General features: G+C 45.2%; 1 protein-coding gene across 7 annotated transcripts in view; it reads left to right on the top strand.

Annotated features, from left to right (window-relative positions):
- The window catches only part of LOC131702060 (transmembrane and coiled-coil domains protein 2-like), a 38,622-nt gene extending 12,154 nt beyond the window's left edge, over positions 1-26,468 (top strand). For 3 of the 7 annotated variants that reach the window (XM_059003689.1, XM_059003687.1, XM_059003688.1), the window contains 4 exons: positions 20,775-21,128; positions 21,538-22,136; positions 22,623-22,758; positions 22,966-26,468. In XM_059003689.1, coding sequence (XP_058859672.1) covers positions 20,775-21,128; positions 21,538-22,136; positions 22,623-22,758; positions 22,966-23,277 — 1,401 coding nt within the window. In that variant the 3' untranslated portion in view covers positions 23,278-26,468. Of the gene's footprint in view, positions 1-3,308; positions 3,527-6,256; positions 6,642-9,351; positions 9,537-15,086; positions 15,653-19,017; positions 19,257-20,774; positions 21,129-21,537; positions 22,137-22,622; positions 22,759-22,965 lie in introns of those variants that run through there. The other 4 variants (XM_059003690.1, XM_059003692.1, XM_059003693.1 and 1 more) reach the window with 4 other exon arrangements.
- The last annotated feature ends 1,379 nt before the right edge of the window (positions 26,469-27,847 follow it).

Below are 27,847 nucleotides of genomic sequence, written 5' to 3'. Positions count from 1 at the left end.
CACAATTCAGTTATTCTCGAATTTAGTTTATTCAGTTTGTCCTTGTTAACAGGAAACTGTACAAGAACAAGGCCTTCGCTAATTATGTTTTTGATGTGCAAGTCAGATAACTAAATAAATGTGGAGCACAGTTTATGTGATTATGTTTGTATTGTTATTGTTAATTAAGACTGCAGGCTCGGATCTCAGCGCACAGGCCTGCCGTGGAAGGATCACTCTGTCACTATGGGATCTCCAGTCCTTGTCCCTCTACCAGTTGTGCCAGATTGCGTTGACTACACCAGACAAATTTAACTTCTAGAGGTGAAGAAGGGGCCAGCGCGTGGACCCACTGCACCACAGGATTTGTTATTTAATTGCTTTGTTTTTGGTGTTTAGCTAGTTTGTTTTGCTGCTGGCTAGATGCTGTGATTGCTCTTTCATCCACACGTGTTGTTCCGCAAAACCACATTGCAAATCAATCTGGGATTCGGTCAAAGTTTCCACAAAGCCCACAGTGTGCACATTGAAAAACATGACACAGTGATGATCTCCAGGAGTATATGAGGTCTGAGTAGAAAGACCTTCAGGGTTTCCTTGATCACAGGACTCTGTGATCCCACACTGTCCGACAGTGCTCAACAATCCTGATGTATCATGTCGTTTGTTTCCCTGTAAACTGACTTCCAGGAATGGGTGATTTATTTGTTTGTTGTGCTTGGTGCTTGGGCATCCTTTGCTTGAATGCATCCTCACAGTTGCAGAGACAGTGCTGTTGCTAGGATCTCTCAACACTTCCCATGTCTCTCTCTAGCCCCACAACCCTGGTGCTGTGTGGTTGAGCTTTTCAGATTTAGGTGATCTGTGACTGACAGCAGTACAGTATGTGTGCAGTCTAGGATAGGGAATCACCCACCAACCGAGCACCCACTGTCAGCCCCCCTGTCAAAGCCTGTTAGATGCGCTATATCGCCCATAGTGCCTGAAACTGAGGTAAGTGGAGCATTGCTAGGCATTTCAATTAAAGCTGTCCTCTAGCTGCAACATGAATGAAAACCAATAAATAGAGCTCTTTTTTATTTTTTAACCTGTCTGCAGTATGAATGAAAAGCCAGGACAGGGAGATCTTACCACCTCCACACACACACACACACACACACACACCTGGTGCAGTAGTGCTTAAAAGCCACTAGAGGGAGTCCAAATTTCCTTTCCAGGTGCAGTATTACTAAAAAACAAATACCACTAGACGGCCGCTGACAGCCTCAGCCTTTAACACTAGAAGGACCGGAGATATACTCATACCTAGAAGCCCCGCAGCAGTCTTTCTGACGGCTGTATTCAAAACACTGTAAATAGTATAACGAAAGGAAAAGCAGTCGGATGTAATTTGTTTTTTTTGTTTTTTTATTGAGTACTTTACATAAACATCTGTATAAGTTCATATGTGTGTGTATATATATATATATATATGAACTTTTATTTTACAAATCAAAACAAAACAATGTAAATAAATAAACATCTTAACAGACATTGGTTTACAACATACATATTTATAAAACTGAAACGATAGCAATACATTTTTTACTTTTCAACAGCAATCGGTTTATTTTCAGATGAGCAAAAGCAACTGAACAACGTAGATAAATAAACTTAGAAAAAAACATTTTACAGAAGCGCACAGCACAAGAAGTTATAAAAAAAAGTCTAATTTACTTTTTTCTTTTTTTCGACAAAAAGGTATTCCTTTACCTTGAGTCTAAGGCTGTTCACAATCAATATTTCTCCAAGCCGCCTTTCTGCACAGGGCACAGCTGTCCGAAGTTTTATTTTTATTGCACATGCCAACCTGGCATTGGCGTCTCTTGCGGCTCTCAGCGGGGTTGTCAGCTTCAGCTGTGGGTACACGCTTGGCAGTCTCCCCCTGTTCCAAATGCTTCTTGCAAAGTTCCTGTGCTAACTGTAAAACATATTCTCTCCTTGGTAAATTCTGCTCCATGCATTCTTTATAAAGTACCCAGGAGTTGATGGCTGCTAGGTCCAATACATTGTAAAACACCTGAACAGACCACCGTCGGGAGCCAGCTTTCATGGAATACTTCCGTGCCATCTGATCCAAAACATCAACTGGATCAGATGTTTTGACTGGCTGCCCTGCTTATAGGGAATGCACTTTGACAAGGAGCCATCTCAGCATGTTAGAAAACCTCCCAGCATGCGTGTTAGGGAGGGCTGAGACCAGCAGGGTGCTGCACTGTCATTTATACTGAAGGACCACAGCAAGGGGGGATCCAGACCTCACAAGCCAGCAGAGGCTGGGGGGGTGGTTTTGTGATGTAGGCTAGCTAGGGACACGCTGCAACTCGGTGATTAAGCCAAGATAGTTACACTTTATTACAGTACCCATGTTTTAACAATTGAATCAACGATGAACCAGGAACTAGGGACTGTTAGGTTGTGATTGTTGGCTTGGTGTATTCAAACCTAGTCATCCGGAGTGGGTGAAAGGCATGACAGGCTATTGAATGAGCCCACTAGAAAGCTGTAGTGTGATTGGAAAGCACGCTGCTGTAAACTAGCACTCTGTGCCAGGGATCAGCATTCTTCCAGGGGGCCCATCACAGACAGTCTGGGATCAATACCTCCAGTGGTGGGGCTGAGGCACAGAGACACAGGCCCATCAGCTGTCTCTTATCTGTCTCCTGCGGAAAGCAAGAGGGAATTAATTGAATGAGCAATCCACTTTACCTCTATAGGCTTCAGTAAACATCAATATCAGATTGTTATAATGTAAAAATGGAAAGAAATGTAGTTTAAAAGTATAACCTTGGTATTGTAAATGCCATTAGGTGCTGTAGTGCACATGCGGTGTGCATGTTTCTGCACAGCACAGTACAGCCTTGGAGGCGAGCCCACAAGCACAATACCCCATTATAAAGTCTTGTGCACCTCATTGCAAAAAAAAAAAAGTTAGCACCATTTTATTCCCTTGTACCTTAAAGGGTTAAACAAACAAAATCAGAACGATATTGCTGATTGATGGCCGTGAGCATAATAAATGGAATGCAGTGTGCCTCTGCAGGAGGGAGACTCCCTAGTTGGTAGCCTGCCATGTGTGCTGTACTGTGCTGTGGTCCTGACAGAAGGGGATTACAGCTGTGAGTCTGTTAAACACAGCCCGACCCAGCAGAGTTCCAGCAGAATCAGCAGAGCGAGCGAGCACCACCTCAGTGAGGGGTTACTAGAGAGCATTCACAGCCTGGGGTGACAGCTTTGCCCTGCCTCCTGCTTTGTGTGTCTCAGGATTGTTTTTAAATATATATATGTTGTCTGTAGCTGCTCGGATCTCAAAAACATGAAGCCCCAGAACTGGCTGTACAAGCCAGGCCTGTGTTGGTAAGAAGCTTGTTCCAGGAGTCTCAGCAGACTAGCAGGCTGGGCGCTGCGCAGTGTCTGCGTGTGTGTCTGTGCCCAGGGCTGCCATTGCAGTGAGCTGTCCCTCCGAGTTCATGTTGTACTCTATTGTGCTGGAATGGTTCATGAAGAGGTAGGTCTGAATTCATTATTTTTATTAGTGCTGCTGTCTTTTAGGGTTGAGGGTATTGTTAAAAAAAAATATTGTGACTCATTTATTATTAGCATCTGGATAGATTTTTGGAGAATTTTAAAATATTGCATTTATTTTATTTGTATATACAGTTGTAGTATCTATAGCTGTGTTAGACAGTAATACAGTACATATTTCTACTTGCCAAACGGTTTTAAGTGGAATCCACATGCTGTACTGTGTATTTTGAATACCGTGGTATATTTGATTTCTGCATTTCTGCACAGAGATACAGGGAGAAACATGCAAACGTTTAGGCCATACTGTAGTTGTCCTTAATAGCCTTAAGACTGTAGAAAATTGACCGTCTTGATAGACAGTGCAGTAGCACAGAGAGTGGCTAGGGCATGGATGAATGATGCTGTTCTTATGTTTTTATATTCTCATGATCTGTTATTTTTCCAAAGTGCGTTCGTGAGTTTTTCTTCTGATGCAGGTTTTCAAACAGGCTGTAATACTGCACTAGCTAGAGCGACAGATCTGGGTCTCCACTGGGTGTAACACACCATAATAAAAGACAGTCAAGGAAAAAAAAATATTGAAAATGATCTTCAACTGTGGCTGGAGACTCGTTCGCTGTCATACCTACTGGAATTGCTCTCAAGAAAGATCATGAACCCAATAATTCTGGTGGTGTTTGCCTTCTTCCCGTTGGGTGAGGGCTGGCTAGCTGCTGGAGTGAATGCCCCGAGCTGGCATCATGAGGTGCTGCTCAGTTTGTAGTGTCTGCTGTGCATCACAAATCCCATTCTGAAGACAGCAAGCAGTGTTAAGCAGCCTGACAGCTGCCCGCGGAAGAGAAATCTCCTCCATGTGACGGAGTTAAGAACACAGGAGCACGCTCAGATTCTGAACACGCATCCGAGAATGCGACTCGGATTAAACACAGTGGGAATTTAGGAGTGTCTGTCTTTATTTATGGAGCAGATTTGAGAAATTGGATGTGATAGGAAGGGAGCTTTGTAACTGCAAGACTGTGGGCTCTTCTTTGGTATCTCTGCACGCCAGTGCTACCCGAGAAGGGCACATTTCAGGCTCTTCAGTGACTAGGGAGCACAGGGTTTTCACACCTTTTTATATGCATATATTAGGGCTGGCAAGCGATTAAAAAAAATGAATCAATTATCTTGAGATTAAAAAAATATATATCTGAGTTAATCTTGGTTTTAATTGCGTATTTAATCGATACAATTACTGCACCCATCTCATTTAGGCTTGTTTTAAAACTAATGCTATTTATTATTATCATCATCATCATCATCATCATCATCATCATCATCATCATCCAAAAAACAACCCTGCATAAAAACTCTGTTTTCCTATTTCTCGATTCTCTGTTTTATATTTATTTACAATCCAGCATTTGTTGTTAAAATGCTAAGTCACAATGGAGTCAGTTTATTACTCACCTTTACAATTACAATTAATTTACAATTATCAGTTTCCTTTACTCATAAACTGATGTTTTTCATTGCCGTTTTAATAATAATAATAATAATAATAATAATAATAATAATAATAATAATATAATAATTTAAAATATTAATAACTTGAAATTGCCTAACTAAAACAAAACATGTATTAAGTAACAGTTATATCCTCTATAATTGTAAATAATATTGTTTAAAAATAAATGTGGTTATTGAAATAAAAGCTACAATGTTAACGGGTCTGCAGTCGGTAGCTATCCAACAGCACTGGTTATAGTACTGTACTTGGCTTGATTCATGGGTTTACAGCGATCCTGAATTTCTAAGAGAGTACTCTGTTGAAACAGACATTTGTTGTTGTATTGTTGTTGTCTGTAGCAGAAAAACTACTAGAAAGTGTATTCTGAGAAGTGAAAGCATGTTTAGCACGCAGGTGGTACAGCAGACTAGATGCACTTCTGTGATACTGGAACTCACTTTGACAGCAGATACAAGTAACCCTCTTTCCATCCAATGAACCGTCAGAATGTTTTTTAAAAATCAACTTCCCATTCACAAGTTTAAGTGCTTTGCTGCGGTTTCGTGAATCATTTTATACTCAAACGAAGTCATCATTCATTCAATCCTGGCATGCACTCGAGTGTATTAAAATGGTGTGCAAGGAAATGAATTAATCGCAAGTTAACTGCTATTAATTGACAGACCTAGCATATCTAAAAATAAAACTTTTAAAATGTGTGTGTAGATTATTGCATAGGCAGTACAGTTAAGATGAATACATTACATCACAGCAGGGTTAGCTAATGGCATTGATTGAGGGTGTGCACATTCCCTACACAAGTTAGCTTCTTACATTCGCCACACCTGCAGTAGTACAATGTGTCCTTAACACGGAGCCTAGGGATAATGAGAATATATAGGAGGCAAAAAGCTTGGTTTGAGAGGTGGTGTTGTGCCATGCTTTGAACACAAGGTGGCAGTAGAGGGAAGGAGAAACGGTGCCCTGCAGTTCTGTAGCCTGAAGATGTACAGCACAGTCTCTAGCGGTAGCTGAATGGTTCCAGATTCACCTGTGTCACAATACATCTGTGTGTCTGTCTCAGTTCCCATGTCAGAAATTCAAGCAGCTCTGCTTTGCTGGGGGGGTGGGGGGGTGGGGAGGCGGAGTGGATCAAAGACCAGGAGACGGTTCAGCGGACAGACATTCCAAAGAGACTTGCTCACTCAGACACAGAGACAGCCCGACGAGTGGCACATCCCCCTGATGCAGCTGTTGTCCCACAGTCCTTGCTCTTTGCCCCGGGATGTTTAAAACAGGATCGAGTTTCCTCACACTTGTTGCAGTCAGCAATCCCAGGCAGCAAGCTGGGGCTGTGCGCTGTGGGAGGAGGGTGTTGATGTCATGAGCTGGACTGAGCAGGACAGAGCCGTGCAGCTCTGTGCACTAACTGGCGTTGGGGCCAGAGCTGTGTGAAGCAGTGAAGAGCCTTCTTCAGCCCCGGAGCTGCGCAGAGGGGGAGGTGGAGAGGGTTACATTGCGCTTTGGTGCTCTGGTGTGCTATAGACCCTGGAGACGCTACATTGCTGCGCCCGGTGACCTGGTTGCTTAGCGACGGCTTCTACATGTATCCTTGTCTTTGCATCTCTAGAGCGCTGGTGCTCTCTCAGTCCTCGCACTGGGTGCTGCGTCTCCTGAGATCGTGATTAAGAGGACCTGGTTGTGAATGTAGGGATCTGGAGGCGGAAGAGGCTGTCCCAGGTGAAACAGTCAGTACTGTAGCATGACAGAGACATAGTTACTTCCAGAAGCACTTGTGATTGCTTGCAATACTTTTATTTGTGTAACTTCACGCACTTCAAAAAATAGGATTCTGATTAAAAGTAATAATAATATTTACAATCAAGATGATTATCATCCCTTTAAATGTGGATCATGTATTTGTAGATCTCCGATTGAATTCTGTGATTGTTGCTTACAGTTTAAGCGAAGGGCAGGTATCAGTCCTGTCATTTTCTCCAGGTCTGGCGCCTCACAGAGACAAGGGGAAAGCACATTATTGGTAGCTTGTGTAACCAACACTATTACTGTGCATGGAAGTAATAGAGCAATACACATTAGAACTGTAAGGTACTGTTTCCACCACTACTGTGTTAGTTTCTGTTGCTGATTGCTGGTGTCAGAATCTGTAGACTGTGTCACTATGCGTGTACTGTAAGATACACTTGTAATAACAGCGGACGAATATCGCATGACATACTATAGAGGTTAACGGATCAGTTTGGAAATGTGGGACATGCCTTGGAATAAGATACCAGTGGGCGAGTGCTGTGGTCTGGTCTGGTGGTCTCAAGTGGCCCTCAGTGGACTGTACTAGAGGGAGAGGCCCAGCACTGAATTAGCAGGAGTTGTGTTTTTTTTAATTTTATTTAGCTCAGGATTCCAAACAGCACTGGCGGAGCTTTGAGTGTCTCTTGCATGCTATACAGTAATATCAGGTGTAGCCAGTGCCATCGTCCTGTGTCTTAATTCCCAAGCCCCAGTATGAAATGTTCAGCTGAGATAATGAGATTCTTTTCAGCTGTAAGAACAGAGAGGTATGGCTTAGCAGTTACAGTGTGTGTGTGTGAGGGAGCCTCTCGGCACACCCCATGGGTTCAGAGCTCTTTGTTCCCAGAACAGGATGTTGCTGAAATAGCAGTGTCACAGTTGTCAGGGAGAGTGAAGCCGGCTGGAATGCATTCAGCCTCAGTGGGGCTGTATGGTGCTATGACAAAGTGTGGCTTAACAGCCCAGTAATAGAGAAAGGATGTCACGGACGCAGGCAGGAAGTGTTTGCTGAATCAGAAGTACAATACTGGTATGCATTGTTATGCATGTCCCTTTGCATCCTCTACACCCTGGCTCAAGAATGTACCGAGCTGTGCAATAAACATTCTGCTCATAACTCTGGAGTTGTGAAGAGGTGCCCCTGCTGTTTTCGTTTTCTTTGGTTTCAGAATTCAATTCTGCAGTCTGTACTAGAACACACAATGTCCCAGTTTTTATTTTTTTTTGGTACAAATTAGATCCACTGAGATGCAGCATCTCCTTCCCGGTGATGTCCTGTCCTCCTTAGCAGGAGCTGTGGGAATCTGAGTTTAGCCAGGGAAAGGGGAATGCAGACAGACCTGAATGTTCGTCCTGTTTTGGAATTGTGCCCGACCACCAGGGCGAACACTACCCTGCAGCGTGTATTGAGACAGATGGGGAAGAGGTTGCTAGGACTGGTGTCACAGTAAAGGCAGTGTCTGGGTGATCGCTGTTGCACTTGAACTTGTGAGACCGATTGCACCCGCTTCTGCAGTTTGCATGTATTTGCTTACGATTGTAAGTCGCCCTGGATAAGGGCATCTGCCAAGAAATAAATAATAATAATAATAATAATAATAATAATAATAATAATAACATACCCCTGGATGGAACCTGTGAGACTGTGCTCCCAGAAACTGGCTGTACACTGGCTCTGCAGTGGCTGGCTCCTGGGATTATTAATATTGCCTTAGAGCAGCTCAGCTGGTTTATTCAGTTAGGGGATGCCCTACTTTCGCACCCGCACGCAGTGTCCTCGATCATGCCGACAGACATTAATACTGAGGACTGGAATAGCAGATAACATGATGAATCTACAGATGGCTCCCTTCCTCGATGAAACTCAGGAGTGTGGCTCTGTCTGTAACCTTGTTATGGTATCCGGGTATGACATATTCCAGAATAGAAAATCCGTTTTTCAGATTGCACATTGCTGTCTAGAAATAGCCATCCCTTATGACTGAAATCCTACAAAATACTGTTGCTTTCGTAGATGTTTTTTTTGCAACTATCCATGTGCACCAAAGATATCCAACCTTTGAGCCTCAACCATTTTTGATATTGTGCTGTATTTGCATACATCGTCCTGCTTCTAATTTCTGCACCAGTTTTGCCCAAATCTGAGCATTATTCACTGCCCAATGAACAGCCCCCTCTCTCCAGTAGCGCACGGTCTGGAACTGTACCAGTATAGCATGGTGTTGAATTACACTGAGTGCAGCGAGAGAGGCAGGTACACACCAGCAGCTACAGTGCAGGGATAATCAGTCTCTACGCCTCTCGTTCCCTCTCCCTGAATACTGATCGAGTCGCGGAGAGGCCAGCGCAAACCGGTTATTGTGAGTGCACCCTGCTCCTGCTCTCTCAGTCTGTCTCTCTCAGTCCTCTCAGTGGTGCTCCTGCTCTCTGTCTGTCTCTCTCAGTCCTCTCGGTGCTGCTCCTGCTGCTGCTTCTGTGCTTGTTATTCCTTCACTGAGCTCCCACAGTATCACAGTGACCGAGAAAGGGGACCCCCACTTTAACCGCGACCCCCACCCCAGCCGGTGGACTGATGCGGACAGAGGGACAGCTGTTTTTGGATGGGGTCTCCCACGTGGAGCCTGAATCCCAAGGCCCAGGCTCAGCAACTGGGAGACGCTTGTTCCTGTTGAACTCGGTGCTGGGAGTGTTTGTGAGTATACCAGTGTGCTATCACCCCGGAGCGAGGGAGCAAGCTAGCCTTGTGTAGCTGCACTGTACCAGTTCACTGTTGTCGCTGTTTTTTTTATCTGTTTTTTCTTTTGTTTTAAAAAAAAAAAAAACTATGCAATGAGGAACCTTTTGTCTTTTGTGTCTTCTAGTCGTTGTCGTTGAATTCATTTAGTTTCTTTTAGTATTTTTAAATGGAGCTCAATTGAGTGTTTTTTTCTAGTTGTGGGTGAAGGATGTGATTTTAAAATAGGTATTACAGCAGTTGGACCATGCTGAGCGTCTTGAGTCAGTGTTACAGGTGGGGAGGTTCGACAGCTAGTGTCAAGTGATTACTGAGGCCTCAGGTGCTCAATTAGATAAGACAGGCAGGCACGCGAGTGATTGCAAGAGTGTATATATATATATGTGTGTGTGTGTGCACTGTATAATGCATGAATACGTGTGCAGATATTACTGCAATACAAATGTGTGGCTTCCCAGCATATCGGTTGCTTTGTGTGCTGTGATGTTTATTGTGGAGAGTTGTTCTGGAGTTTCTAGCTGCAGATCAGTTGTTCTCCGGAACTGTGGAGGAGTATCGATTCCTCTCCCCAGGTGCTCACTGTCTCTAGGATGATGCATGGGCTGTGCTGTGCTGTACTCTGCCTTGTCTCTGCAGGGCTGCAGTAGTTAGTGCCGACCCTTTCTCTGACTGCCTAACACGACACCCTTGCATTATCTTCACAACTGATGTCTTGCCTCTAGTGACATTTTATGTGTCTTGATTTACATTTCTTATAGTCTGCTGTTTGCTTGTTTGTTTTTTTCTTGTGTAAGTCACTGCTCTTTTACTGCACTTGTGCAGCCGTGTTGTTTGGGGGTTGCTCGTTTTTATTTGGGGGTTCATCCCTGAGGACTCTGTGAATATGTATTCTGCGCACAGCTCTGATCGATACAGCTGCTCCCTCGCTGCCAGCGGTCAGTGTTTGCCTTGTTGTGCGTATTGATCCACGCCTTTCAGGAATCTCAGTCCTCCCTCGCTGAAGCAGGTATTCAGTAGTTGTTTATCATCCTTTAAAGACATGTGACACAGCAGTGCTTGCATTTTAATCTGGGGGAAACACTAACTATTCAAACACTGCCTTTACCTCTTCACATCATACAACTATACTCGGGTACCACTCGCACATGATACACATAATACCCAGCTTTCCTCTGTGCTGTAATGATAAAGGCATGACTTATTTCATTTAAATTGATGCTGTAATCACACTTTCTGTAATAATAACTAACTGTTTTCATACTGCACGTCCCTTACACTGGGATAGATAACCCAAACAAAGCCGCATTTTCAAGACGGCTTCATAAGGGGAGGTTCAGGCACACGTGTGCCTGCAGTGCTTCATCTCAAACCCTGGATTTTTGCAGTGAAGATGCCATGTGCCTTTTGTCCCGAGAGGCTGCTATGATAAGCCGCTGTCCTGAGCAGGGCTGTGCTGTGGTTTTTTGCTTACTAGTCAAGCCAGGGGTGGCCTCAGTCCTTTAATTCCTATAGGAATGCGTGTGCTGGAACAGGTTTGTTTGGTCCCATGCATGGACGGGTTCTATTTTAAGTATCTGGCCACACCTTAATGTGGAGCCTGGGCTAAAATTAGAAACGAAGGCACTTTGTGTCAGCGGCCCCTGGGGTGCAAGCTCTGAAAGTTACCCTGTAACACTTTCTAGGTGCAAGTTCAGACCTGGACATAAACAACTTGCACAAGGGGGTCTCATACTGAACACTGGTTCTGGTCTAAACAGGTGGATCGTGTTCCCATACCAGGCAGCGCTAAGTTAACTGCAGGTCAGAATGTCAGGGGGGGGTCTGGGCACAGCTAGTGGGTAAATGTACTAGCCAGGTCACCAGTGAAATGAGACTGCTTCTGCATCGCAGGTCAGCAGTCAACACAACATGTAAAAAGAATAGAGGGACTGGGGCAGTAATTTACTGTAGTACATTTCCATATTGGCACACATACAGTATGCTAAACACACACACACCGATAAATGCATACACAAGCACACCTACAGCTATGGCCAAACGTTTTGCATCACCCTATAGAATTAACAAATGTTGCTTCATAAAGTCGAATAAAACCTTCTGAATAATGTTAATATATTGAATTACACACCGCTTTGTAGTTTTCCATATACTTAACCAAATTCTGTGATCATTTAGTAGTTTCTTTGATTACATAATGTTGAATAAAAGATCTATACAGCTATACACCCTACAGACCTGTATATAAGAGACACAGATCTATGCACACAAACACATAGTAAATGCACAAAATATCCACCCTGATTTAATAAAAACCATCAGGCAGTTAAAATAAACGCAACAGTTACTGAATCTATGCAATGTACTGCAGGTATTTTACTGTAATAGTGATAGCTACTGTACATTGAAAAGCATTAGAAAAAGGACAGATCTCCACATATTGCATGTTCCGTTGAGGTTTTACATTTGGTTGGTTTGTTTGTTTGTTTGTTTGTTTGTTTGTAATACAGGCATTCATCTTCTGTATAGAAATATAAATCACGTATGATCACATAAGTTAAACTTTTAAAAAAACAAACATAATAAATGCATAGACGGTCATGCGCACCCGCACACACACACAAGCACACACTCAGTCACTGCATAATCCTCTCTGTCGCTCACTGGCTGGCACACAGAGGACTGCGTCTTTGTTATGGTAATGCGTCGGGAGTATGATGGGGGCTGGCAGCCCATGGGGAGAGCACTGTTAGCCGTGTTTAATGAGAGTGAAGGAGGGGGCCGCTCTGAACCGAGACAATGCATTCAGCTCAGCAGCACCCAGGTGCTTTCAAGGCACAGTAGCAGCAGCTCCTCCTCAGCACAGTGTTGCAGCAGGATCGATGAGAGGGCACAAACTGGATGCCGCCCTTATCCCAGGGCCTGCCTAGTCAATTCAGGGAAGCCTCGCTTAAAGGACACCTCATTACAAGTCCTTAGTCCATTGACTTCAATGTTACCAGACCTTCAATATCAAGGCCACATTTTGTTTGTCCCCTGAGCAGTTGCACTGTACTTTATTATCAGATATATGTCCCTCATATTAAGCCTGTTTAATTTCCTACTGCTGTATCAATTCTGAGATTGTTGTTTTTCAGCACTTTCTAACTGTTCAAGCAAAAGGTGTTTCAGAAAAGAAATATCTATTGCGCTGTGCACCGAAGCATGTGCAACACTGATATGCTTCCCCACCTCACTTCCTCATCTTTGAGGAGCCTTCCCAGATGCAGTTTATTGCTGGAATATTTGGTAAGCATGGCTGATAATGATCTAATAATAGGAAATGGTGGATGATCCAATCTCTTTAAGCGTTGCTTGCCAGTAGTTCAGTATATAGCTGTAAACAGGTGCAATTCAAACCCAGTAGAAGATGCAGAGCAGTGTCCTACTGGAGGATTACGTCACCCTCACTAATATCCATCACCTCGTTCCATTCTGACCTTTCTGTGGGTTATTGTCCTTGGCTTAGTGGTGAATATCGAGTTGCGGCTCTGAAATCAGTCAGCATGGTGTGCTGAGGGGAGCGGGGGTGTTGATGGTTCTCACACCCTTCTCGATTGAAACAGGCACATGATCGTCTCGACGGAAGAAGAAAGGAGGCTATAAACAACACCTCGCAGCAGTGTGTGAAGCTGTGACTGTACAGAACCAAGGCTGTGAGAGAGCTGCAGCTTAGTACCCCACACTCGCAAAGCCATTCCTCTCGCAGCCAGGGCTGAGGTGTGTGCATACAGTTATCATCCAGACTCCCCCCCTCTTAGATCTGAGACACTGTGAGGTGACCTTGAAGAAAGCAGACAAATCTCAGGCTGTAGCCCATGTCTTAATAAACGTGATGTGAAGCGCATGGCTGGGTAATGAGATGCAGTGCAGCGTGGAGCACGGTGCGGGGGGTGGGGATAGTCATTGCTATGCAGATTAGCGCTGAGCAATCGTGATTTAGAGGAGGGGATCGGCAGTGAATTAAAAAGCTGTCTGCCTCTTCTAATGAAGCGAAGGAGAGCGGGGGAGAAAGAAACCACACCAACACACCACTGCCCAGAGTGGAGCACTGTGGGGGTACAGTACAGGGCAGGGTGACCGAAGGGAAGTATGGGCCATTGATTCCAAAAACTGGGCTAGATTCCAAAAAAAGGGGCTATCAATAAAAAAATTGGGCCAGTTTCAGACTCCAATCTAGAGTTTTTAAGCACACAACACATTACAAACGAACACTGTATAAATCGACAACTAGAAGGCAACTACTTTTAAAAAACTAGCGGCATTTGGTATTAGCACCCCAAATGTACGTAAACTTAGAATGGAGGGGAGAGACACGGATTCGCCTGCCTGTCTCTAAGCACAGTAGAAGCTCAGGGTTTCTCAGAAAATCCTGTATTCCACAGAGGTTTCCTCACTGACATCAGTGAGATTTCAGGAATGCTGACAGATCAATATTTTTAACTCCACTCTTTGGATTTTTTTTGCCTCATCTGCATAGGATTATGCTGTCGTTTTAACAGCGTCCAGTGGCAGTGAATTACTCTCCAGGCTTAGTTGTCCCTTCACTGTTAGTGAATAATATATAGGCTTGATGAGACGGTTTTATAAGGAGAGGTTAGAAGTGATAGAGCACAGGATGTCATCTTGAATTAATCATTTCAAACACAAGTCAGTGTTGTTCACAAGACCGAGAAGGTGTAAACAAGACGGTGTCGGAAAGATTTTCAGTCGTTAATGCATTCTCCCCTCCCCTTAGGAAGATGTCATCGGAAGTCGGAACCCTGAACTGGCCTGGGGGTGTGATGCAGCAGATTATTATTTAAGCATGGAATGATAATTGAATACAGGTCTGTGCCGTACTGCATGTGTAAACTACTGCTTTTCATGCAGCCAGCGTAGTGTGCTGTATTGTGGAAACATCGAATATTACAAATAGCTGTCGCTATGATATATAGATTTATAAGGTAGTGCTGTGGCTTAACCAATTTTCCGCCTCCCTGCAAGACCCAGGGCTTCCCTGCTGGAGCGTGACGAGGCTGGCTGTACAGTGCTCTGCAAGATGGAATAGTCCTGCCTTTCACAACATGAGAACGTGCAAGATTGCATGTTTAAATAGCGCAGTGCTCTGGGGAGATGGGGAAGAGATATGCAGCCTCTTATCAGGGCTGGTACAGAGCTGGGGTGGGGGAATATAGAGAGAAGAGGAGAAAGAGAGCCTCACCATGGCTGCTCCCTCAATGCGCTTCATGCTTTCCTGCGCCAGTCTCACTGTGGGCAGACAATACACTGTCCAGAGAAGCTGACAGCCCTGCCTTCATCTTTTTAAATTGTGGGGGGGGGGGGGGGTATATATAATAGATGCTTGAGTACTGGTGCAGCTAAAGTGGGAACCTCTCTCTCCCTCTCTCTCAAATAGAGGTAGTTAAGGACCTAGCAGAGAGGCAGAGAAAAGTGACCAGGAGAAGAAATGTAGGCCTAATTGGATGCACTGTATACCCTCCCCCCTCCTCCTTTTGTTGTCTTTGTTGTTGCTGTTTCATCAGCAGGAGCTTTTTAGGAAGAGATTCCCCAAAGCAGGCCTTCACGAGCCGCTGGGACGCTGCACCGCACTGTACCTCCAATAGTCTGAATTCAGAATGCTCCGTGACGTCGCTCTACGTTTGGGGAGCTTGTGACGTGAGCAGTTTGAGAGGCTCTCAGTAGCAGCCTGCTCTCTCGTCCCCCCGTCGTCCCCCCTCTCCCTCTCAGCTCCGCGCTTCAAGACACAGCAAAAATAATAAGACAGCGCAGCTCACGGAGTTTGCAGTCTGCCGCTGCGTGAAGCAGGAGAGACACACAGAAGGAGAGAGAGAGAGAGAGAGAGGCTGTGGGTAGTCAGTGTTCCAGCTCTGTCTCTCCTGAATGTCCGGATTCAGCCAGTGTTCAACGTTGACGGACAGAGCCAAGGGAGGCAGGAGGTTTATCCAGCCTGGCTCTGGGTTGTCGAGGGGGGAATGGGATTGACGTGCAGACCTGGAGGACAGAGCGAAAGCTTCAGCCAGGGATAAAACAGTATGGTAACGTTAACGTGTCGGATCTTACACGGCTTTGCATTTCATCTTATCGCATTGTATTTTATTTTGTTTGTATTGCATTTCATGTATTTATTGGTTTATTTATTCATTGATTTGTTTTATTTTGCAAGCGCCTGTGTTCATATCAATGCAAGGAACTAAATATAGCACTGCTGGGTGTGTGTGTGTGTTTACGGTTGATCAAACAGACACAATCCCCAGCATGGTGAACATTGGCTTGAGGTAGTGGGAGACGCTGTGGCTGCAGACACTGCCTTTCTCTTCTTGTTTTGTTCATAGCTGGAATGCGAGGGGTTTGCATCTTCCGATCAGTTCGTTGCCATCATTCCTCTGATTCTTTAAAATGCTGTTTACAGGGCTGCTCCGCTGAGATGCAGCACCGTCTTCCACACAAGGGTTTTTTTTTTGTGGTTGCTGTATTCGATTAAAACAATTATTATGGGGTGTATTTTTGTGAAACAATGGTGGAGCTTAATACTGCCACCCTAAAAGCTTCATTAAACCCAGGGTCAATCTAGTGACCCCCTTATTCAAGAGCTGTGAGATTTAGCAGGTTACTACTACTACTATTGCAAGCTTTCTGCATTTTAATTGTAGTATTTTATTTTAATTTAGGACTAGATTGCAGTGCCACTGTAAACACATTTTTCAGAGCTGTTCAGTAGCCTAAAATGTAATCTAAAATAGTCCAGTGCAGATTGTAGAGTTGTAAGCAGAATTAAGGTGGTAGTTGGGGGGGGCTGATTAGGGTCCCTCTCAATTTCCATGCCAGACCAGCGATGAAGAGCAACAATAGAATCTCGGGTACCACACTGCCTTATTAGCCAACCAAAATATTGAAAGCATACTAAAAGCAGGTATCTGTGATAATGTTAAGCTAATAGGAGAGGTTAGTAAATGGATTGTAAAGCATTGGTTTGTAAAGCGCTTCTTTAAACAAGCAGGCTTGTATTATTGGGGTTAGAGACGGACACAGGCTCTTTCAGCCTCCGGCTCTGTGTGCTGCTGTCTGATGCACTCTGTGCTGGAGCTCCAGTAAGGAGGAGTGGGGGAGTGCTTGTTGTAGCGCTTCTCTCTCTCTCCCTCTCTCTCTCTCTCTCTCTCTCTCTCTCTCTCTCTCTCTCTCTCTCCCTCCCTGGTTCTCGTTCTTTCTGTTCCTCTGTGCATTACACTTTGCTTCCAGTTTAAAGACTTGCTTTATATCTGTCTTCCTATTCCACAATGATACACACTCCCTGGACTCCCCCATCATAGCAAAGATGTAAAGCGTGTGTGTGTGTTTAAATGCTTTGCAAGTCTTTATTCAGTACTTGTACTTCACTGCCAGTCTTTGTTTTTACGTTAACAGCACACGCAGAAAACAAATAGCGTCCTCCTGTATTTCTTTATTGACTCGTCTTAGTAGATGGACTTGGTATTGTCTGTAATAATTGGTGCAATTAAGTAATTGAGAGCTCGGTTGAAACAAAAAAACAGAAGATCTCCAGGACCAGGGCTGGAAACACCTGCTATAGCGGCTATGAAAATAAGACTCCCATTGTATAGCGGTTTGATCCGTTCCTGGTTTTACTATGAGTTTAACAGAACACACCTGAGCTTGTTACCTATACACTGTGGATAATGAAACTGGTAGTAAAATGTGGAATGGGGGAAACTGCTGTGCAATGGGAGTCTAGTTTCCACCCTTGTATAAGATTTTCTGATGCTTTACCATGCTTTTACCTTGGTTCACAAGTGAGAGAATGCCTCTGAGCTCACACGAGGCATGCCAAAGACTGCTGACTATCTTGAGTGTACAGTATTCTGAGTAGTGCATGCTGCACCCAGTGTTTAGCTGTGGTTATACTCTGCGTATCCCCCGGACCTTGGTCCCACCACATTTAGAAAAACTCTGGCGCTGTTGGGATGGGTCACTTATTGATGTGTTATTTCCCCATTGACGTATTAAAAATGGCTAGACATTGTATGAGTCGATATAGTTCTGCAAGGCGTCAAGTGCAGCTGCGTACCAGACTTGACTAACTGCACACAGTCTCTCCGTCTCGTCCTTGCTGGTTCACCAGCCAGGGCAGTGCAGCTTAAACACTTTGTCAGTGCGATGCTCAGGATCATTTTGTTCTGCAGTAAATTCAGTACATCGCCTTCACCGAGGCTGCAAGTCTCTCTCTCTCTGATTTATTCCTAACCCCACACCCCACCCCTTCAAGCAAACCAGTCTCTCTCTCCTCATTATGTAACGCTTAGTCCCTCCTAGCAGCACAATCAAAAATGTCAAATGCAGCTGCAGACCCAGATTGGCAGAACGCTTCTGTACAGGCCTGGTTCACTTCACTGCACACACACACAGGCACAGATACACACACACACACACACACACACAATCGCACCTCAGACTCAAAGGACCAATGGTTAACACCATAATGTACCACATCCGTTTTTCATTAACGAGCAGTACAGTATGTGAGTTTCTCCTAAAGCAATAGCCATGCAGTTGACGCGCTGCCTGTCCGTACACAAATAGTGCATTAAAAGAGTTAATATCCTTTCTGCACTGTGCAGTCAATTGAGATCCTGATGCAGACAGACACGCAAGCATGTACTGCAGCCCTCGACGGCTGCTCTTGTCCTGCTCTGAACTGCAGTAATCCCCTTTCTTCATATTCCTCCATTCCTCTTAAATACTCTTCTCATCAGACCCCTTTCTCATTCCTTCCTTCCTTCCTTCTCTTTCACTTTAAAATGTGAAGGTTTATTGGCATGACAAAAGATTATTCACGTTTTGTTGAAGAATTATAGTCAAGTGAACTCAGCAAGTACAAGTTAAAAACATGCATGTTATTATAGATATTATACTTAATACAACAGTGTATCTCAGGCTGTGACAGGTAGCCTAACACTGGAACACTCGTGATTATCAGTTCCTTCTCAAGTGGAACCCCTACCCTGTACAGCTAGTTCTTGCGATGGCAGAAAGCCTAGTAGTCCGGTTTGTGGAGGTGCACCGCTCTGTGCCTGCCTCATCTCTCAGTCTTTTTTCTCAACAGCAGACTGTCTAGCTCCATCTAAACGTGTTGCTTTTTTTTTTTTTTTTTTTAAACTAAAACACATTTTAAAAAATGAATTCTCAGCAGGAATTTGGGAGCTGATGCAAGTGATGACAGCAGCAGTTTGGAGTTTGCAGGGGAGCTGAAGGGACTGCATGCCAGGCAAGCACAGTCGTTACACTATGGACCCGACACTCTGCATTGGGACACATCTATAAAGGAGCAGCTAACCTTATCCCCCCCCCCACCCCCCACTGCTTTTTCAGTCGTGACTCAGGCTTCCTGTGCCTCGTATTTTCAGCGCTCTGCTTTTCGTAGATTACATTGAGGAAGAGTTTAGTGTGTGAGAAACACATTTCCTGCTGCTGCTCAACTCGGAAGGCTGTATAGGAGGCAGTGCCTGCAGTGCAGGGTTAGTGTAGCAGTGGTACGTCACTTATAGAGTACCAGGCTGGGCTGGGCTGGGCTGCGTGTTCGTTGTGTGAGCAGGACGCTGGCAAATGAGAAGGAATAATGCCTCTCCACGTAGCCCCAATAGAACGGTAAATACATGCTTTTTCATACGTTTCTTTTCCTCACCCATCTTCTTTACACCTTTCCTTTCCTATATTTGTGGGGACTTCCCATTGACTCTCACTATATTTTTATTTACTATTTCTAACTCCAGTCAGACAAACCTCCACACAGGGTGAAAGTCGACAACAAACTAAATATCTTGGTGCTTTTTTTGAAGGCATGTTTAGTTCTTAAAAAGGTGTTTTACAAAATGGGGACATCCCCACAACGTGTTTTTTTCACTATCTTTGTGGGGACATTTTCTGAACTGTTGTCCGCACGTTGATAGTAATACCTGCCCCCACACACACACTCACACACTCTCTTTTTATTATACTTTATAGATCAATACAGGGTCCAGAATGTTTAGACCGTGGGCTGATTTTATTTCAGACTGAAGTATTTTTCTTGTTTGCTTCCTATCATGCAGTACTTTAGAAGCTATTGAATTGTATGGGCAGGGAAAGTGGCACTTCTCCCCAGACAGACCCCTCTTGTAAAGGCAGGGTAACCAAGCTGGGGTGGAGATGTCTGTCCTGCACAGAAGCATCTGCACTTGAGAGACGTCTGTTTCATTGATATCAAATGATTGTTACAATGTGTGCACTATCCTCCTGTTGTGTAGCATTACTGTACCTGCACTTGTTGTAACAGGGCTGTCTGCCTAATGCCAAGCTGCTCATTCACAGCGTACAGCAGCCACTTGTCTGCTTCTGGAGCTGAACTACAGAAAGCACTAGAAGTGTGTGCATGCTTTTCAGTTTTGTTTTCATGAGAGTTTTGTGGAGTGCCAGTTTGTGAAACTGCAGTAGAAGCACATGTCAGCAGATTTGGTGGTTCTTTTTTTCATCAAAGAAGCTTCCCCAAACTCTCTCTCTCTCTGCCTTTAACCTTCTTAGTATTGACATCTGTAGAGAAGAGGCGCTGTGTTTGCGTAAGGAAGGGTGTCAGTGTCTAGATAGATACAAGCTGTATACAGCACAGGAAATGCAGCAAATCAGTATTGTAATAATTTGTTATATGATTATATGTAAAATTTGCCAGTGTCATTCCAGACCACAGTAGCACACCTCCCCTTGAATGTCTCATTTGAAAGACACAACCCCTAAAGGCTCACAATATACAGGAATCCCATTCACTTAGCAACTAGCCAGTATCTCGTAAAGATATCCAAAGCAGCTACGAGGTTTTCAGAGCACATCGTGTTGCTGCAGAGGTTTACTGGCTGGTATCAGAAGTTCAGATGACTGTAAAGAGTTTTAACTGTGATATAAATCCATGTACATATAATGTAAAAGACTTTACTTGCTATCTAATTGTCTTCCAGTAACTTGCACATATCCTGATCCTGGTTATTTGTTCAGTTCTCTGCTGTCTCACTTGCCCAACACGCTATTGGCAGACGGGGTCATTCTTAAAGCGACTTTACAATTTGCTCAGGGGCAGACCCTGGCATTGAGCCTCTCCTCTGATGCGTTTGCCTGTCTTCTCATTGTGTGTTACAGCTGGAGAAGGGGGAGGTGAGTACCCTGGGGCTGCCCCCGAACACGAGCCACGCTGGCTCGGACGGCAACATCAGCCTGGACGTGCCCGAGGCTCCCGACCCGCAGCGCACCAAGGCAGCCATCGAGCACCTGCAGCAGAAGATCCTGAAGATCACGGAGCAGATCCGCATCGAGCAGGAGGCGCGCGACGAGAACGTGGCCGAGTACCTGAAGCTCGCGCACAACGCCGACAAGCAGCAGGCCTCCCGCATCAAGCAGGTCTTTGAGAAGAAGAACCAGAAGTCTGCCCAGACCATCTCCCACCTGCACAAGAAGCTCGAGCACTACCACAGGAAGCTAAAGGAGATTGAGCAGGTAGGTGCGGAGGAGAGCGTCCCAGCTGCTGACACGGAGAATAGACATGCACTCTTTCGTGAACCATTACAGTTCACTATTACAATCAATTACAATGACGTTTCTTTGTGAAAAGCTTTTTTGTCAACCACTGTTACTGTAAGGAGGTAAGCATCGTAACTGTAAATTATTAATAAACTGGATTATACTTTACAAAGTTTTGTGTACTTTCAGAATTGCATTTTTCCAATAATATGTTTCTCTTTAAAAGTCCAGTTATACCTAAAGAAGAGACTTCCCAATTAAAGTAATTAAGAAGCCTATGCATAATATATGAATAACAATGATTATTTTTATAGCACTACCCCTATATATCTCCCCCTTTGATACTGTTCTGAACGGCATTGTTCTGTCCTCCTGGCTCTTTCAGAATGGGCCCACGCGGCAGCCCAAGGACGTGCTGCGGGACATGCAGCAGGGCCTGAAGGGCGTGGGGGCCAACGTGCGAGCAGGAATCAGCGGCTTCGGAGGGGGAGTGGTGGAGGGGGTGAAGGGGGGCGTGTCCGCGCTGTCCCACACCGCCGTGGTCTCCAAGCCCCGCGAGTTCGCCAGCCTCATTCGCAACAAGTTCGGCAGCGCGGACAACATCACCCACCTGAAGGACACGCTGGAGGACCCGCACCCAGAGGACAGCCAACGCCCGTTCAGCGGCAGCGCCACGCTCGTCTCCAGCCCCAAGTACGGCAGCGACGACGACTGCTCCAGCGCAACCTCAGGCTCGCCAGCTGGCAGCAACTCCGGGGCGGGGGGGCCCGGGCTCGGGCCAGGGCCAGGCATGGGCAGCCCCAAGTCCAACACGCTGGACAGCCACCACCACCATCACCACAACAACCTGGACACCCTGCTGGAGGAGCTGCGCGAGATCAAGGACAGCCAGGGGCATCTGGAGGACTCCATGGAGGACCTGAAGACACAGCTGCAGAGGGACTACTCCTACATGACCCAGTGCCTGCAGGAGGAGCGCTACAGGTCAGCCGACAGCTCCCCACTCCACCCATTCTTCCCTCCCTCCCTCCCTCCTTGCTTATGTCTCCCTCCTCTCTCCTCCTTTCTCTGATGTAGTTACAGATACAGGGATGGAAGAAAGTCTCGCATTGCATAGCAGTTTTATCTAGTCCTGGTTTGAGTTTAATGAGACACTGTGGCTAAGCTCATAGTAAAACCTGGAAATGGTGAAACTGCTATGCAACAGGAGCCTAATTTCCATCCTTAGGTTTTACTGCAATTTTACATGCTGAAGATCATCACAAACTGTTTTTACTTGTAACATCAACAGGCAGTCAGATGCATGCACGCAGATATAATGATATTTAGTCTGCTTACTAAGTTCTGAAAGTCGAATCAGAGGCACCGTGGACGTTGGGAACCCTGCTGCGGGCCGTTGGCTTGATTTTGTCTCCTCTGAATTTAAGGTGTGGTCCTGAACAGCTCATGCCTGTGTTCATATCTCCGCAGGTACGAGCGATTGGAGGAACAGCTGAACGACCTGACAGAGCTCCACCAGAACGAGATGACCAACCTGAAGCAGGAGCTGGCCAGCATGGAGGAGAAGGTGGCTTACCAGTCCTACGAGCGTGCCCGCGACATCCAGGTGACTCTGGGCTGGGCCGCGGGGCACAGGGGGCTGCAATCACAGAGCACTGGCTACAGTGCAGCGTTATAGTGTGAGAGTTACAAAGATCAAACAGACACACACACACACAGACCAGCACAGACCCAGTCACCCCTCTGCTGCTAGAAGCGGTAGAGCTTCTGACCCTGCCTCCCCTTCTCTAACCCTGCCCCTCTCTCCCTGCAGGAGGCGGTGGAGTCCTGCCTGACCCGCATCACAAAGCTGGAGCTCCAGCAGCAGCAGCAGCAGGTGGTTCAGCTGGAGGGGGTGGAGAACGCCAACGCGCGGGCGCTGCTGGGCAAGTTCATCAACGTCATCCTGGCGCTCATGGCCGTGCTGCTGGTCTTCGTCTCCACGCTGGCCAATTTCATCACACCGCTCATGAAGACGCGGATGCGGATCTTCGCCTCCGTTTTCCTCGCCCTCTTCCTCATCTTCCTGTGGAAGCACTGGGATAGCGTGGCGTACGTCTTCGAACCCTGGCTGCTACCCAGCTGAGCGCCCACCGGAATGGGTCACATCACTGCTGCTCCGTGACGGAGGTTATTCCTTTATAATTTGCGCCCGCGAGCGCATTGGCATTCCTGAGTTCTCTGGTGTGGTTTTTTTTCAGTTGTTTTGGAGGGGGGTAGGGTTTGTCCACTGTTAAGCCACAGTTTTGTTTTCCTTTTTTTTGTTTGTTTCTTATTTTGGTCCCATTTCAGCTGTCTGAAAGAGAGGCAGGAATAAATAAATACTCCCCTTCAGAGGACGGGACTGGAAAACGAGAGTCAGGCTTGAAACGGCTAGCTGGACGGCCTCCCTCTGCCATGTCACACTGTTGGCCCAACCACAAGCAAACACTGGAAAGCAACGTTTAGAACGACAGGTGCTGTTTTTAGTTTTTTTTGTTTTCTTACAAATTTTTTAACAACTACTTGCGTTTCATATTTCGGGCTCCAGTTTTGCGAGGCCTGTGCACATGGGAAGAGAACAGGGGAGCAGAAAAGGACGTTGCGATGGAGTGAAGGAGGGGATCGAACAGGGGATCAGAGCTTGGAGATCCTTGAGAACTGAGGTGCTGCCAACACCACTCAGCAAAAAGAATTCAGCAGCCAGCTAAATATCGGGAGCCACTTCAGTAACTCTAATGAGCACAGAAGTGACACCTGCTAAACTTGTATATCTTATGTAAAAAAAACAAAAATAAACACATAAAGCCTACTAGTGCATTTTTAAACTTTTGAAGATTCAGTTCTAGGCCATGTGTCGATTTCGGACTATTGTGGTCGTGGTGGGACACTAGCCATGAGGGTGGGCTACTAATAATCAGTGGTCACTCCAAACTGTAGCCCAGCCTGGACACAGACTGTCTTACTGCAATGGCAAGTAGCATAATCACAGTGTCCGGTGTGTAATGTACAGTACATTATTTGTTTGATTTTTTTAATTTTTTTTTTAAAGCGTGTCTTGACCTCTTTTTATTCCTCCTCACTGAATTCACACATTTTTTTGTTACAGTTGTTATTCAATTTTAAATGTATTTATTTATTTATTCATTCATTATCTTTTTTTTCCGTGTACGTGTAAAGAAGGTAGAGTTACAGCCCGCACGTACATTCATGAAATGCTTTTGTTTATTTTTTTAGTTTTCTTCTAAAAAGATAAGTGCAAATTGGTTATTTGTGTGTGTGTGTGTGTGTGTGTGTGTGTGTGTGTGTGCGTGTGTGTGTGTTCTGTGTTCCAGGGCAGTGACGCAGCACCCAGCTTCTACAGCTCCACTGCAGGCTAAGGGATGTCTGCTCTCTAAGAGAGCTGTCTGAAACTACGAAACTGAGGCCAGGAGTGACGTTTCCAATATAGTAACATATAGATACTATGATTTACTACTGTTTAACTTTCCTAGGCTGTTATTAAACCAAGCAGCCTGTCTGTCTGTCTGTCTGTCTGTCTGAATACTTGTGTCAGACTCATTCATGGTCACACACCCCCTTGTGGTAGTTTTTATTAGTCTGCATTAGTCTCAGTGAGGTTTAAAAGTGGCTGCCACGGTCCCTGGAATAATCTTCAGTTTGTGGATCTACCACCAAGGGGCCACTTCATCTCTGAGCAGACTTGGCCCCCGAATATTGAGTTTCAATCTGCTTTACTTTCCAGTGCACATAAACAGACCTCACATCTGCCAACGCTTTACACAGTCTGTGATTAGTATTCTGTGCACATCAGGAAAAGACACAAGCTCTCTGTGCATGGCAGTGTGTGTGTGTGTGTGTGTGTGTGTGTATACGTGCCTTCCCTGAGTCATCTTTACAGTTAGAAAAGTGCTCGTTTAGACCAGGGTTGGGCTCGTGGAAACGCATGGTCTCCGCTGCAAAAGCCATCTAAAGGAACACCGGAATTCATCCGGAGGGCAGGCACAGTGCCACTAAACTACCACAAGAGGGGGGTGTTCCATGAAATATGAGCTCGACGTGGGCCGAGCGTGGACAATGTGAAGGAATCAAAAGTACTGTAACTGCCTTGTGGGTCAGTCAACAGAGTAGCCTGGTAACCTGGCATCACCAGTGGTCCACACTTGTATTTAAGTCAGCTCGTTTGTGCAAGGGTGGTTGGTTGTGTAAATGTTTTAAGAAATGTATATATTAGTACAACATGGCTGAAGAACCTTGTTATATATAGTTAAGACTGAGGTCTTTTTTTGGTCCATGTTTTACATGACATGGAAGATGGTGATACAGTATTCTGCAGTACAGCCTGACAAAGTATCATATCTGTGGCGTGCTCAACACTCATACCTCCATGAGCCCCTTGACAAGTGTCCTGTATGAATTTGTCTTTTGAAAGTTATAAACCCTTAACGCTAAGACGTAGGGGTTGTCTGGGCACTGGAATCACCTTGGGCTACCAGGTATATATCTTGGCTGACCACAAGAGGGCAGACCTGTCTGTCAATCTGTTTGGTATTTAAAGCATTCTGTTTTGGAAAGGTATTTTCTCCAATGAAAATACAAATCAAACTAGCGAACATAAATGAAGAAAACATGTGAAGCAACACATTCCTAACACAGCTGTTCTGCAGCCGTGCCTAGTTCTGCCTGGTTTCATAAACTGCAAGGAATCGCAAACCTGTCCAGAATAGAAAGAGTAAAACGTTGTTTGAAAATCACTGCAATAATACCCCTGTCATTTTCACTTTCGCATTTCTCAGTGAAGATCCTCCTGAAAATTGAAGTGACTCGAAACGACTATTGAAACTTCAGAAACCCTGAAGGACAGTATTTGGACTGGGGGGGCAGACAGAAGTTAAATATCAATTTGCATTGTCAAGGGGTCTAAAGGGTTAAATCTGTAATAAACAATGGTATTGTTTGAAGCAAGCTGAATGTATTTTCAATGAACTTAAAAGAAAAAGTCAGAAATAAATCTAAACTGAACTGAGTGAAGGATGGTTGTGAGAGCTGTGTGATGTTTTATTTTGTGTAAATAAAGAAGGGCATGGTACTGTATTGTATGTATTATAAAACACTGCCCTCTGCTGGGTGTTCTGTTAAATGCATTCTGCTTTAAGACAAGTGATGTGTGGTCTTACTGTGTTTGCGGTTTGAAGGAGATGCGGTTCAAAATGAAAGTGGCACTTTATTCTTTATCTCTTTCTTTTTTAATAAAAAAAATCACTATTTGACAGAATAAAAGCTCAACGTGGCATTTTACTTCTGAAAGGTGTCTGTGTAATACATTATGGGAGTATACTGTAGTAGCACCAGAGCCATGGTCCTGACACAAAAACCTGATGGTAATAAACTTGAAAATGGATGCCCCGGCTACAATTGAAAAAAACATAGCGTTTATTAATGGGCATTGCATTGCCTATCCCCTCTTAACAGCACCCTGCCCTGGTTTCCCTCGACAGATACAGTATATTCGTTATCTGCTTGTGTTTAAAAGGCAGCGCTAGAAATGACAAGTTGTTGCTGCTTCCTTCCTGGTCTCAAGTTGTTTGATAATGTTAATAAGGAGGTAAGAAACCTGTCGCACAACTACAGGAGTATCGCTGTGGTGCAAAGCTACGCTCTCAAACAGCACTGTGATACATATGAATGAGGAGCGATAAAGAAGTGACCAGTCTGCGCCAGGCTCAGGGATGCATTTCATTACTATGTCCTTTATTCATTCTCATAATGACTTTAGAAAGAGACGCTGTATCCTGGACATGAAAGAATGGACAGAGTGACAGTCATTGAACAGGCTGTGGCAGCAGCAGCAGCATCGGTCTGCATCGTGAAATGGTTTCTGGTCCAACGCTGTTAAGATCCTTAAAATCGCCCATGTTACGACGAGCCAGACGCAAGAACTACAGAGAAGAGGCAGCAACAGCAGCGAGGGAGCTCGCCGGGTCTGATGCCAAGACTTCGAAAAAACAAACAGGTATTTCTCAAAGTATAGCGTCGCTAGGAAACATGTGACAAGAGTACCCACAGTGAGTGACGGCAATACATACTTCAACAGCCAAGTTAGAATAAACGCCGTGTAAAGAAGCGCTAGGCGCCCCCCACATTTCAAACCGCCCCTTCTTACACAGAACAGGTCCGACTTACATCACTTACTCATCATGAATGACATTGTGACCGATCCAGTACAGAACGTCCCGCAGCCTGGCCGGCGATCGCACGCCACTAGCACGAGGGCCCTGCCTAATGAATTTTGGGCGGCAGTGGACACCCCTATCTACCATCCCGCCTTCACCTCGATTCCAGCGCTGTGCTTAGAAAGAAATATCAGCAGTGGCCCGTGCAAACACACTGCCGCGTTACTGTAGTCAGCGGCCCTGTTCTAAAACGACCCCTGGAGTTGATCTCAACAGAATGGACTACTTTTGCACTGTTGCATTGCTCTAGGACACTGGAAACTAGTGATCGGCACCAATATCCACATTTTGATATGATATCGTTCGATATCGATAATGATTTCCAAGACCCCCTCTTCCATGCTGAACTTGCCCCATGATATCACCAATTCGAAGGGCAGCCTTTGCATCTTCCACAGCTTTCTTTGCCGCCCACTTTCTTCCAGTTTTCAACACAGGTGCTGC

Source organism: Acipenser ruthenus, chromosome 29 (assembly GCF_902713425.1).
Source record: "Acipenser ruthenus chromosome 29, fAciRut3.2 maternal haplotype, whole genome shotgun sequence".
NCBI lineage: Eukaryota > Metazoa > Chordata > Actinopteri > Acipenseriformes > Acipenseridae > Acipenser > Acipenser ruthenus.
The sequence above is the reverse complement of the archived record's forward strand: the minus strand, read 5'-3'. Positions and strand labels throughout refer to the sequence as shown.